Source organism: Megascapheus bottae, chromosome 22 (assembly GCF_031878675.1).
Source record: "Megascapheus bottae isolate mThoBot1 chromosome 22, mThoBot2.hap1, whole genome shotgun sequence".
NCBI classification, from domain to species: Eukaryota; Metazoa; Chordata; class Mammalia; order Rodentia; family Geomyidae; genus Megascapheus; species Megascapheus bottae.
The window spans coordinates 5,820,236-5,833,324 of record NC_143530.1 but is presented as its reverse complement, the minus strand read 5'-3'; the positions used below and the strand labels follow the sequence as shown (position 1 = coordinate 5,833,324).

The following is a 13,089-nucleotide window of genomic DNA, read 5'->3' as shown; positions in this document are numbered from 1 at the left end:
ATCCTTTTTATATTCACTCTCCATTTTTCCTTCTTACATCTGCAGGCAAAAGTTTCACCTTGACCATAACAGTCTTCACGAATCCTCCCCAAGTAGCCACCTATCACAGAGCTATTAAAGTTACGGTGGACGGACCCCGCGAACCCAGAAGTAAGCACTTACCTCTATTAAATGGGTAATAGAGTTTGTGGGGGGAACCCTAAGAAGAATTCCTTCTAGAAAGGTTAGTAATACTGTCTTTGCAAAGTTGTGATCTGCACACACACACCACACACACACACGCACATATTTTAGTGAGGGACAATTAGTAGACCTTCACAGGTAGTAGAAAATAAAATTACAGTTTTAGGCCTTTGTTCAGGCCTTTGTAACTTTGGGAAATGAGTGGATAATTATTTAGTCACTGTAACGATTGGCTAGGAAATTCTCATCTTTTCTAGATATACACAGACACACACACAGACACACATTCACGATGGACAGGGCGGAACAGAGATGGACAGGGTGGAACAGATTCATGAGAACCGAGGCCAGCAAACACTAAACCTAAAGATCTTGAGCTTAGTCAAGAAGCATTTGCGTTTGTTTCCCATGGCCTAAGAATGTATGTTCCCTTTTTAGCCCGCCCACTCAATTCCCTTTATAAAGAGCACACTGCTTAATTACAAAGAATTTATTTGCAAATGATAACTTGCTTGATTGTTACAACACTGTTGTTTGGTCATGTTCTGGTAATTGTTATAGATAGTTTCTTTTATCAGATAGAGTCAAACCAGGTTTAACTTTATTTGACTTTACTGGTGTGTCTGGCCATCAAGAAGAGGGATAGTCCTTAGTCAGTGTAAGACCTATAATCTATCAGGGCCACTGTTTTTTCCCCCTTCTAAATCTAAATTGAAACTGGTTCCCTCTCCACTGCCCCCACCATGCAAATGATCCAACCGACTCATCACAGGAATGTTTAGATGTATGTAGAGGTTAAAGATGAGTTGATACATTTGATGTTAGCAACTGGGTGCCATTGGAAATACCGTACAAAATTCTACTTTGGTGTGAAGCAAAGTACATTAGAGTGGTAGTAGGCCCTGTTTTTAAGGAGTTTAATTTCATTTGTGGGGGAGGTATAGCTGGCAGGTGGGTACACCTGTCTAGACTGTAAGAATGGGCCTCTGTCTTCTTTCCCTACAGAAGGGAGGAGGGGAAAAGTCTGGAAAGGTTTTCTGCCTCCCCATGTAGCATTTCTTTTAGCAGTGGGAAGGCACACTTGGCTTCGGTCCATTTTTCTTTACAAAGCCTGACTGCTTGCCTGAACCAGGGAGGTCTCCTGCCTCCAAAGCAAGGCCTCGAGGTTTTTGCTGTTTTTCTCCTTTCATGTGTGGCCGTCTTCCACAGATTGGAAGTCAGTGCTGGCCCTGTCTGTTCTACATGGGAAGGTCTGACCAGGTGATTCGTTTACAGGTGGGAGCCACAGATCTCCAGGGATTACAGAGCCTAGCAGGGATGGCTAGCTTGGCTTAGGGCTTTGTTTGACTTCCGTGGATGCCTTGAGTGAAGGGTGGGAGACGCTGGTTTTAAAGGAAGTCATCTTCGGACCTCTTACATGCCTAACCCTTCAGCTTCCTGACAAGGCGGCGGCCTCTGTGCTCCTGATGTAGAAAGCTGGATACTAGTCTTTTAAAGTGTAGTTAGTACCACTAAGATTTGTCTTTTAAACAAGTTTCTGATCACGTGCTGCTTTCTTTAGTACTTAGAAAAGTGAGTACATTTGAATTAACCCTTCAGATTGATGGCTGGGAGAGAGGCAGAATGGGCAAATACTCCTTCCTCATCTTGAAAGACATGGTAAGACATAGAGGTAAGGAAGAGGCAGCATAACTTTAAAAAAGCCTCTGCTGATTCAACTCGAGGAGCATTCCTTCACTTCAAAGCAGTTTGGCCACAGCGATGAAGCTGATAGACACCATCCTGTAAAGGCAGAGAAACTCTCTGGAAGCAGTAAGGGTTCAGGGCGGGGTGGTCAGATGTTACAGGGTGAGCTCGGCCTGGACGTTGGGTCATGCCGAGTGTGCTGGGCGTGAGTAGGGAGACCAATAGTGATCTCCAGTGTCAGACCACCTGTCCTAGCTCAGCGTGGGTAACATTTCTTAGAAAGGGAAAATGTCTGTGAAAATGGGCTGTCGTTTTTCCTGACATCACAGCAGGCATGGTGGGGTCTCGCCTAGAGGGCAAGGTGGGTGTGGCATCAGTGACACCACAATTCTGCAACCCGAAGCAGGGGTCTTTCCTTCTGCTTTGCCCTTGACCATCTCTCACAAGGATTCAACTTTGTCATAAGGCCTCTACTCAGCCATTTTAATGTAAAAACAGTCTAAGCCAATACACACCATATACACACGCACAAATAGTCATAGTTTTATTCTAATAAAACTTTTATTTACACAAACAGATATAGTGGCCCAGAAATCATGCTTTGATGACTCTTGCTCTAGATTTTAAAGTGGCTTATTGTTTTTTTTTAATCTTTAAACAGAGGAGGCCTTTAGGAAAAAGCTCTCTTGGGGAAAGAGCCCTTACCTCCAGTTAATGTAATTATTTTAGCTTCCCCCTTCTTAAGTAGTGGTTATTTGACATAAAACTATATGCTTCCATTTATAACTACGGTGGTTGAAGGAGTTGGATACTTTGTACTGTTGTTTCCTGTTTATAGGTAGAGTTTTTTTTTTTCTCTAAAGATCTGAGTATATATATTGGAAAGTCTGATCTCGTTGCTCAGCTGTTTAAATAAAGACTAACTATAGGTTAAGTGTTTGTGTCTTGGATTGAAATCTCAGCCTCACTATTTATTGGCTATATGGAGAGAGACAGTTTCTCTAGCTTTTCTTTGCCTTGATGTCCTCATCTTTTAAAATGAGAATTATGAAAAAAGAGTATCTTCTTTTTCAAGGATGGCAAATGAAGTCATGTGTATAAAATGGGCAATGAAGTGTCATGCAGTAATTCCTTATTAAACATTAGCACTGGTGTCTTTCAGTGTCCAAAGTTTGCTGTAACTTTTGTCTTCTCATGTGCTTCGAGGAAGCCAATATCCTCTAGATTCTGCTCTCTACTGTACTATTACTTTTTTTCTAGTGTATTCCAAGTGGCACTAATTTTTCTTGTTAGCGATCAACACTAATCAATGGTATGAATCAGGCCATGCGCAGATATCGATGCTGCTCAGTGGAGCCGTGCAGAGCCAGTGATGAGTATTACTTGTAACTAAGTCCAAGACAGGGTGCAATGGCATTTAATGCCCTCTTCAGAGGCCTGCTTATCAACACGCCTGCCAAGACCTGCTTTCCACTCAGAAATCCAAAAGGCTTCAACCTCCTGTGTTCTCTGGCACTGGCAGCTGAGGCCATGCTGTCCCATCCCCAGCAACCTCTTTTCTGAATATACACATCTGGCGTTGGCAGTTGGACTAACTTCATAAGAGCACATGATCATCACTCATTACAAGATTAAAAAGTACCCCATGGCATCATTGATGTTTTTTTTCCACTTTGATCTTTTGCAGTTGTGATTCATCTCACTTATAAAACTTCCCTTTAAGGGAACATCACCGATGACTTATTAGAACCTTCATGTTAAGTAGCATAAACATGAAAACAGTGCACATCTTTGCAAAAATGCCATGATAGTTCCTTCGCTGGTTTATCATTTTAAGACATGACATCATGCTTTAAGATCCAAATTTGTCAGTCTTGTGCTCAGGCAAAGGCATGTTGACCTTCTGTTGGCAGGTTAGCCCTGGAGAGCCACCGCGGTGTGTTAGCCAGCAGGAGCAGTCATGTGTTTGGATATTTAACTCTTTTTAAGCATCAGTTCCTGTTAGAATCCTCTACTCCCCTGAAGCAGTTGGTTCCAACTCCAGTCTGACTTAAAGACATTCTACAGGAAGGTGAACACTCTATCGTAATGGTTCTGAGTTAGAGAAAAGGACTGCCGACTGTACAGTGAACGGAAAAAGTAAATCAGCGCACATAGCCAGGATCCTTTTAATAAACTTACTGTGCTCTCAGTTCTTCAGTGTCACGCAACCAATAACCCAAACCATGACAGCTTAAGACAACAATCGCTTCTTTGTTTCGCATTGTTTGTGGGTTGAGGAGGGGTTGATCAGGGTGCTTTCTCTGCGGGTGGTGGCTGGAGTTTGTCATGTGACTGCAGTCAGCTAGTGACTGGGGCTGGAACATGCAGGATGCCTCTGCTCTTATAGCTTGTGCCATGATGGCTGAAAGTTAGGACCAGCTAGGATGATGGGACATTACTCCTCACCCCGTGTAGTCCCTGAGCTGCCCTCCACCTTCACGTGGTCTCTCCATAGCTCTTAGAGACCCTGGAACTTCTTACAGGACAGCCTAAGGAGCTGTCAGGCCTTCTTAAGGGTTAGGTGCAGAGTTGATGTGGAGTTGATCCCTGCATATTCTGTTGATTAAACCAAGACACAGGTGAAGCCCATATTCAACTGGAAGAAGCAGGTAGGAATGACCAGTGTGGCTTGTTAGACTAACCGAGGTTATCTGCTCTCACAAGTGCTTGTAATAGGAGAAAGAATTCTTTTCAAGATCCCACCTTCTGAACACCCTCTTGACTTTAAAAAACGAGGGAATTTGACCTCACGTTTCAATTACAGTAGCGTTCTTGGTGAACTGAAGAAGTTTCGCAACTCTCAGGGAAATCAAGGATGGGCATTACCGAGTAGTGCTTGGTGTTAGCGAGTGAATATCAAATGAAGCCAAATGGACACTGATAAGAGAGAAGAACATTAAGTGAACAGAAAGAGGTATGAGCCTCTTGGCATGGTAATACAGTAGTCCATACAGTCACTCGGATGGACATGCCTGAAGAAGTTATACTCGGTCATCGGATTTTTAAAAATTGTCAGCACACCTGAAACCCCGTGGGTGAATTTCTAAGAAGTTTTGTATGTTGAACCTTAAGGAAGTAATAACTATGGTTACTCTCAAGGAGAGACCAAACTGTCAACCTTATCCTTCCTGCTGGGGCATTTGTTACTTTCTCTGACCAGCCACATGTCCTGATCCAGTGGGAGAAAGCAGAAGCTTGGCCTCTCCCCACAGCCCATCCTGCTCCCTTCCTGGGGGAATCGAAAATACAGCTGCAACCTTTCTCTGCCTAGCTCCCCGGGTGACTTCGGTAGGGGCTGAAACTGAGGTGAGTGAGAGGTTAGGGGGGAGTCTAGGGTGTTATTTGCTTTTTGAGGTCTGACTGTAGCCTGGTTCAACAGGCTCCTTCGCTGCAGGCTCTGCAGCCAGCTAGTTTTCTTCTCCTGTTTGCTCACATTCACCCCTACCCAGTGCATCAACAAATCTTTAGTTCTCCACACAAGTTTCCTCTTCCCATGCTTTTTAGGCATGTCCAATGGTAGAAGTTTTCCCTTAACAATGGAAGGTAACAGACTTAACCAAACCAGGACGGGCAAGGAAGGTGGCGTCGGCGGCGGCGTTGTCTCCTTGTCTTCTTCAGACTGTTTCATCAGACTGTTCGCAGACTGTTTTCCTGCCTGGGGAGGGTGGGGAGCCTGGCATTTTCTCTTCCTCATTCCAGATGATGTCAGGGGCAGCTCATATGTATCTTCCATTACTGTTCATCCTTGCTAGGTAAAGGAAGAGGCTTTTTATGCTGGCTGGTCATGACCTCTGCTTGTTTGCCAATGGTAGACGAATATTTAGAGGTTGGTTGAGTGTGAAAGAACGGCCAGGGTATGTAAGAGGTGTTAGGTAGAGGGGCATAATAGAGGCATTTGTTAAGGCTATTTGATACCGCTCGATAGTTCTGCATACACATTCCCATTGTCTGCAAAGATGGTTTGAGAAACACCTTGATAGGCCTTATTCCTGATGTTGTAGGCCTGGAGTTTAGTCCCTAGTGCAAAGCATTAACAGGACAGCCCTTGATCGATTTCTCTCTGTCTCTCTGTCTCCCTCTCTCTGTCTCCGTCCGTCCCTCCCTCCCCCCACCTGTTCCAGTACTAAGGCTTTCTGGCTGTTTGGAGGTTAATTGGCGATAATTAGACTCACAGATTTTCCTTTCTGGGCTGGCTAAGAGCCACAGTTTTCAGATCTCATCCTCTTGAGTAGCTAGGATTATAGGCATCAGTAACTGGCACCCATCCTTGTCTTCTTGACTTGTAGACTTCCCAAATCCCTCATTGTCTTTGAAATGGTCAAGGAAAAGAATTATGGTGAGACACTATGGTTTGTTATTTACAAGTTAGCAATACAAGCAATGTTTCATTGTCACATGTATCAGTTGTTTGGCCACTAGTGTCTAAAACATTGTTAAAGATCTTTGACTTAAGAGAATCATCACAGCTAAAACACCCATCATTCCCTTGTTTTCTCTTTCTTCAAAGAAGAGTACAGGTTGGGGGGTGGCGTCAGAAGTGTTGATGGGGGGTTATGTCTGGTGGCTGGTGGAATGTGGGCTTGAGAAGAGCAGTTTTAAGTCTCTTTCAGTCCTTTTTTTTTCTTTTTTGTTGACTGACTGTCAGAAGCTGGGAAAATGGCCAAGAAGGAAATGACACATCGAGAGGCATTTTGTGTTGTGCAACATTCTGTGGAATTGATGTAAGGATATATGGCCTGTTTACACATTCCTTCGCCAGCAGACTGCATGGCAGTGATTGAATTCAGCAGCACATGGCATGCTGCAGCAAGGAGCTATGGCCTTCACATCCTTTCATGGCAAATTATCACAGCCGTTAAAACATGCTCGTGTCCCTACTTTGCACTCTTCCCCTGGCTTTCCCGTTCTGAATGTGCTTTCTCATCCTGCTTGACTTGTGTGGTGTTCACAGGGGGAGCACATTTTCCAAGTGCATACATTCCAGTGGATATATTTACTTCTAACTAAATATAGCATGGCAGGTTTTCAAGTGATATGTATTCTCAACACACACACACACACACACACACACACACACACACACACACACAGACGCACTCAATCCAAATGTGTCAGTAGTTTGTGTGTTAGGTAGGTCAGAAATTATTCATTCTGAAAATAGTAGGAGGGATTTGGTGGAGACTTGTAAAGGTGGTTTCTTTCCTTTCTTTTCTTTTTTGGTGTTATTTATAACAATTACTTTTTCTTCCTAGGAGTGACAGTTGGTTATAGATGACCAAAATACTTTTGTGTGTGTGTGTGTGTGTGTGTGTGTGTGTTTTGTTTGTGCATTTTCTTCAAGGAGGATTGGATTGAAGGAAAATAGGTTATACTTAAAAATAACAGAAAAAAGAGAATTTGTATTTCTTTTTTCTTTTTTTTTTTTTTTTGCCAGTCGTAGGCTTGAGCGCAGGGCTTGAGCACTGTCCTTGGACTTTCTCAAGGCTAGAGCTCTACCACCTGAGCCTCAGCACCATTTCCGACTTTTTTCTATGTATGTTGTACCAAGGAATCGAACCTGGGTCTTCATGCATCCTAGGCAAGCACTGTACCACTAGGCCACACTCCCGGCCCCCTTGTATTTCTTTGCATAATTATCTTTAACTAGAATTTTGTGTGTGTATGTGTGTGTGTGTGTGTGTGTGTGTGTGTGTGTGTGTGTGTGTGTATACAGTGCCTTGTGCTCTTACTTGGCTTTTTTTCCTCTCAAGACTAGCTCTCTACCACTTGATCCATACCTCCATTTCAGCCTTCTGAGGACCTGGGATTATAGGCTTAAGCCATAGGCTCTGGGCTCTTAGGATTTTTTTTTTTGTCAGTTGTGGGACTTGAACTCTGGGTCTGGGCATTGTCCCTGAGCTCTTCAGCTCAAGGCTACCACTCTACCCCTTGAGCCACAGCACCACTTTGATTTTCTGGTGGTTAATTAGAGATAAGAGTCTCAGGTACTTTAGTGTCCGGGATGGCTTTGAACTGTGATCCTTGGATCTCAGCCTCCTGAGTAGCTAGGATTACAGGTGTGAGCCACTGTGTCTGGTGCTCTTAGGAATTTATTTATTTATTTATTTATGTATTTATTTTTGTTGGTTATGGAGCTTCATCTCTGGCCTGGGTGCTGTCCCTGAGTTCTTCAGCTCAAGGTTAGTACTCTGCCACTTGAGCCAAAGTGGCACTTCCAGTTTCTTGGTGGTTAATTGAAGATGAGTCTCAAGAACTTTAGTGCCTAGACTAGCTTCGAACTGTGATCCTCAGATCTCAGGCCCCTGAATAGCTAGGATTACAGGCATGAACCACTGGCTGTTAGGATTTTTTGAAGATATTTACATCTTTATTTATGAGAAATATTGATATGTACATTATATTTGCCAGATAGAAGGTGCATTACTTCACAAACATTGATACTCCTTCTCAGGTTTTTGTCCCCATTTCCCTCCCCCACCCTCACCCCTCATCTTGTTTTTCCCCCTTCCCTATCCTACTTCAAATAAACATATATACAATATACCAGATAACAGGGTAAGATACTGTACCAATATGAGAATAACCAAGGGACAACAAAAGAGGCAAGAAATAACACAGTACATTAAGAACAACAGTCATACATTATATGGCTCTTGTTTCCATATCCTGGAGGTCCTATCATTTAGCTTCGTCCTATATGGCCTTATGTATCTAGGTTTTGCCCTATTGTAACCCTCTGCTGGGAGAGTCCAAGATTTATACTAATTATGACAAATGAGGGAAACTATTGAGCCTAGGATTTTTTTAAGGAGAATATTTGCGATATTAACTAAAGCACATCTTTGCTCATCATGTAAAATATAAAGGTTTTGGTTTAGATGTGTACAGCAAATGTCAATTGCTTTACTTTTTTCTCCCAATGACTTTTGAAAAACAAATTAAATTAAGAGATTACATCTGTAAAATAGTACCTTAGTAGCAAAGGAAGGACTACTTGTGTTTCTGGAATGTTCTCTCACTACTGTATACTAGTGGTTAAAATCAGTTTGCTAGTTGACCAAAGCTCCTCATTAACATTGAGGATTAAGGCTTAAACCCACACAGCTCTGGAAACAGTAACTAAAGATTTAAATTATAGTAAGGGTAAAGTGTATGATTGGAGCAGGTTTTAGGGATGTGAAGTCTTGGCTACTAGAGTGTGTACAGAAGTTGATGGGTAGACAATGGCCTTGGAGCATGGCAGCCAACTCCTGCTATTGCAATCTCGCTGCAGGTGAACTATAGTGGGTAGATTCTTAGTGCTTCTCAGGTCTGGGGTGCAGGACATCTTCATTTTAAGGTGAGAGTCTTGAATGTCTTCTATATTTTCCTCATGTGCAAATTTTCCTCTCATAGAATATTCCTTATCTCATTTTATTCTAAATATATAAGGGCTTTCTTCTCCTATCAGTTTTTACTTTTAAATTGTTAAAAATTCATTTTTTTGTACTGGGGCTTGAACTTGGGGCCTAGACACTCAAGGCTGTATCAGCTAAGCCACAGCTCCGCTCTAGTTTTTTAGTGGTTAATTGGAGATGAGTCTCACATACTTGCTTATCCAGTATGGTGTCAAATCATGAGCCACCACATCCTGGCCCCCTGTCAGTTTTTAAATCCTCATTAAACTTCTCTCTCTTAGTTATTATCTTTACCACTTCAATGCGTTTGTCTTAATAAAAGTCGACCATTATGTCTGTCCATACAAGGACTTTCATTGTTTACTTTGAACTGTTGTTACCTTCTCTCCCCTAGTGTGGTCTGATGTTTTAGTTCATCATTATTTTAAACTACTTTAATCAGTCAGTTTTGGAGTTTGAGTCTATTCTTTCTTTAATTTTTTTGGTTAGTCCCGGGGCTTGACCACAGGGCCTGAGCACTGTCCATCTTTCTCAAGGCTAGAGCTCGAACCACTTGAGCCACAACTATGTATGTTGTACCAAGGAATCGAACCCAGGTCTTTATGCATGTGAAGCAAGCACTCTACCACTAGGCCAAACTCCTGGCCCCAGTTTTAGGCTATTCTTATTTTGTATTTATTTACTATATGTGTATTGATTCATCAGCTCACCTTCTTTTACTTTTTCTTCTTCTGGATATAGTCTTCAGAGTTTCTTTCAGTGAGACCTATTAGAAGTGAACACTCACATTTTGTCCCCGAAAATGTTAGTTATTGGGTGTACTGGCTGCTGCCGACATGAAGTGATGTGAGAGGTACCTTGCTGATGGTGTGTCTGGCTGTCTGATGGACTGTCTGAGGGTTTAAGAGCCACACCCCTGGTGCTGCCTTTGTGCTATGATGTGCAGCTCCACGTTAGGCTAGTTGCAGCAATACTGAGGAAATGGAACAGAGGACAGGTAGTCACAGCATTTGGAGAAAGGAAAGCAGATCCAAGTGTCTTCTGTCTTGGGATGTGCTGAAGAGTCAAGGGCCCGTGAGTGTGTGGGGAGGAGGAGCGAGGGAAAGGTAAAGGAAGAAAGAAGAAATGAAATCCTGTCGTGGCTTTGCTGTGGGTAGATGCTAAGCTGCTCTGGAGCTTTTCCATTCAGATGTATGTTAGAGAACTCCCTCATTCCATCTGAACCTCAAGACACTCTCTGTGGGCCAGCCCTCCCTAGATGTGAGGCTGAGGATATTTGCAGTCTCTTTAGTGAGAGAGCAGCAGAGGCAAATGAGTCAAGTGAAGCAGAGGTAAGAAAATAAGACCTGTGGATGAGGGGGTGTTGCTTAAAGATATTTAGAAGTATTTCTGGGCCAGAGGGGATACAGTGCTATAGGGGAGCACAGGAGTTCTTGTACTGGATGTGGGGATGGAGTTCTGGGCCAGAGGGGATACAGTGCTATAGGGGAGCACAGGAGTTCTTGTACTGGATGGGGGATGGAGTTCAATGGACATGGAAGTGTTCTAGTGCTTTCTGTCAACCCTCAGATTGCACGATGCATTCTCCTGCCTTCTCATTCTTTTCCTTCTTGAAGTTAGTTTTCATGAGTTATAATCAGGATGAGATTAATAGGGGCCTTCTTCTCTATCCCCCAAATTTGGCAGCCATTGATGTTTGAACTCTGGGCCTCATGCTTGGTAGGCAGATGCTGTTGCCACTGAGCCACGCCTCCTGCCCGGTCTTCTGTTGCTTATTTTTGAGATAGCATCTCACTCACTGCCCGGGGGCATGCCTGGTGGTAATCCACCTAAATTAGGCTTTCTGATATATGTCAGGTAACAGGCCCATGCCATCTGTCAGGACTGACCTTGAACTGTAAGCATCCCAATCTAAGCCCCCTGAGTAGTTGGAATTACAGTGAAGAACCACTAGCACTTGGTTTATTGTGATTGAGTGCAGGGTACTCAGAATGATTTGAGCCAGTCTCTGGGCCTTCAGGGAATTATTAGTGGAAAGACATAGGTCCTCTGGGGATATTTTACATGTATCAAATGTAGCTGGTTCCACCGGAGGTGAGGAAAAATAGAGATGTATAAGCTGGGAAGGAGGGTGGGTATGAAGTTTGGCTACTAAAGAGCACTGGTTTCCAGTCATCTTCTCACCACTTACCTCCAGGCTACAGACACAGGGCAAGAGGGCTGTTTCTGAGTGGCTTCATAGGGAATTCATCTATAAGTGCAGGATGATTTCAAGGTGTGGGTTCACTGCAGTTAAGGAAAGTCAGAAGACTTGGAAAACCCACTTTGGAGATCTTGATGCCTCCTTAGTGACCCAAAGGAAATCACCAGACTTTTCTCTAGTCCGTTTTCTTCATCCTTTAAATGGAAATAGACATGAGCATGACTTGAGAATTGCTGCGGAGGAAATGATCATAAAGTACTTGGCACACATGAAGGGCAGCTTAAATACCAAACAGTAATTATGTAGCGCCTTTATGCCAAGGAGTTCCCAACACTGAGACATTACCTCACCCATTCTGTCCGCATTCTTGTTAGGGAGGCATAAGACCTTTGACAGGCAGGCAAACTGAGGCACGGGCACCTGAAAACTCATTTGCCTCATGTCACTGTGCAAGATGACAGACAAAAGGTCCCAGTTCTCTTTCTGTTCAGTTGTCCATGGCTAGAGCGCTGGAAGTTGGGCCCAATGCATTCTTGGTGTTGAGAAGCAGAGTTCCGTGATAGGCCTGCCTAATGATGTAGTCACATTGCTAAATAGTAATTCCAAGCTATAAGGTCCTGCCGATGACAAATGGGTTCATGTAGTTATACCTGAGCCCTGAACTCATTAGCCAACAGCTGGAAACTTGAGTTTTGTGAGATAGAAACCCATGAGTTACTGAGGTTAACCTTCAACAGAATTTCAGTTTGAACCACAATGAACATTTCTACTTCCACAAGTAGAAAATGTAGATAGGTACATACATGAAAGAATCCAATTCAAAAATTCAAATTAATCAAAAGAGCAGTACCATCTTATCCATGCTTCACATCTCCCAAGATTGAAATGCTTGGATGTGCACTTGCCTCCCTCAGTGTATTTCTGGGGTTGTGTTGGTGTTTTTAGGACCAGGGGATGAACAAGAGGCTGCAGAATGACAAGGCTTCACTGAAGGTGAGGGAGAAAACCGGACCAGAGAAAAACTGTTCTCAGGAGAAGAGATGAGATGACATTAAGGGCCCTTCTTCTCAGACTCTTGTGAGACTAAATGTATCTGAGAAGGATCTTTTCTTCCCTCTACCTGATGCTCCTCTAACTGAGTCCTTTTGGGGGTGACCATTAGAGATGTGCTTTAAAATATAAATAATTTGTGGCAGTAGGGACATTTATTCATTCAATAAATTCTTTTTGAGCTTCTATCATTAGGCAGGTTCCAGGAATGCAGTTAGAAGCCTCTCTTCCATAGAGAAGAGAGATAAGAAACAAGTGAAGGAACATTTCTCTGTAATCACATTTAATTGCCAACTCTGATAAGTGCTGCAAGAGGAACTGATGGCTCAGTAAAGAGTAACAGCATCAGAGGACGGAGGGGAATCTACTCTGGAATGTTCCAGAGAAGGTCTCTCTGAGGAAGTGACATTTGGGGCAGACCTGAAAGGCGATTAAAAGCCAGCTCTAGGGCAAGTTAGAAAAGACACTTCAAGGCACTGTACACCCCGTGTGCATAGGCCTGACCATGGTCAGGGTTAGAACCTAACA

General features: G+C 43.2%; 1 protein-coding gene across 3 annotated transcripts in view; it reads left to right on the top strand.

The window, feature by feature from the left end:
- Window positions 1-13,089, top strand: part of Runx2 (RUNX family transcription factor 2) — a 177,498-nt gene that overhangs the window by 71,542 nt on the left and 92,867 nt on the right. For all 3 annotated transcript variants that reach the window (XM_090355549.1, XM_090355550.1, XM_090355551.1), the window contains one exon: window positions 46-150. In XM_090355549.1, coding sequence (XP_090211675.1) covers window positions 46-150 — 105 coding nt within the window. The remainder of the gene's footprint in view (window positions 1-45; window positions 151-13,089) is intronic.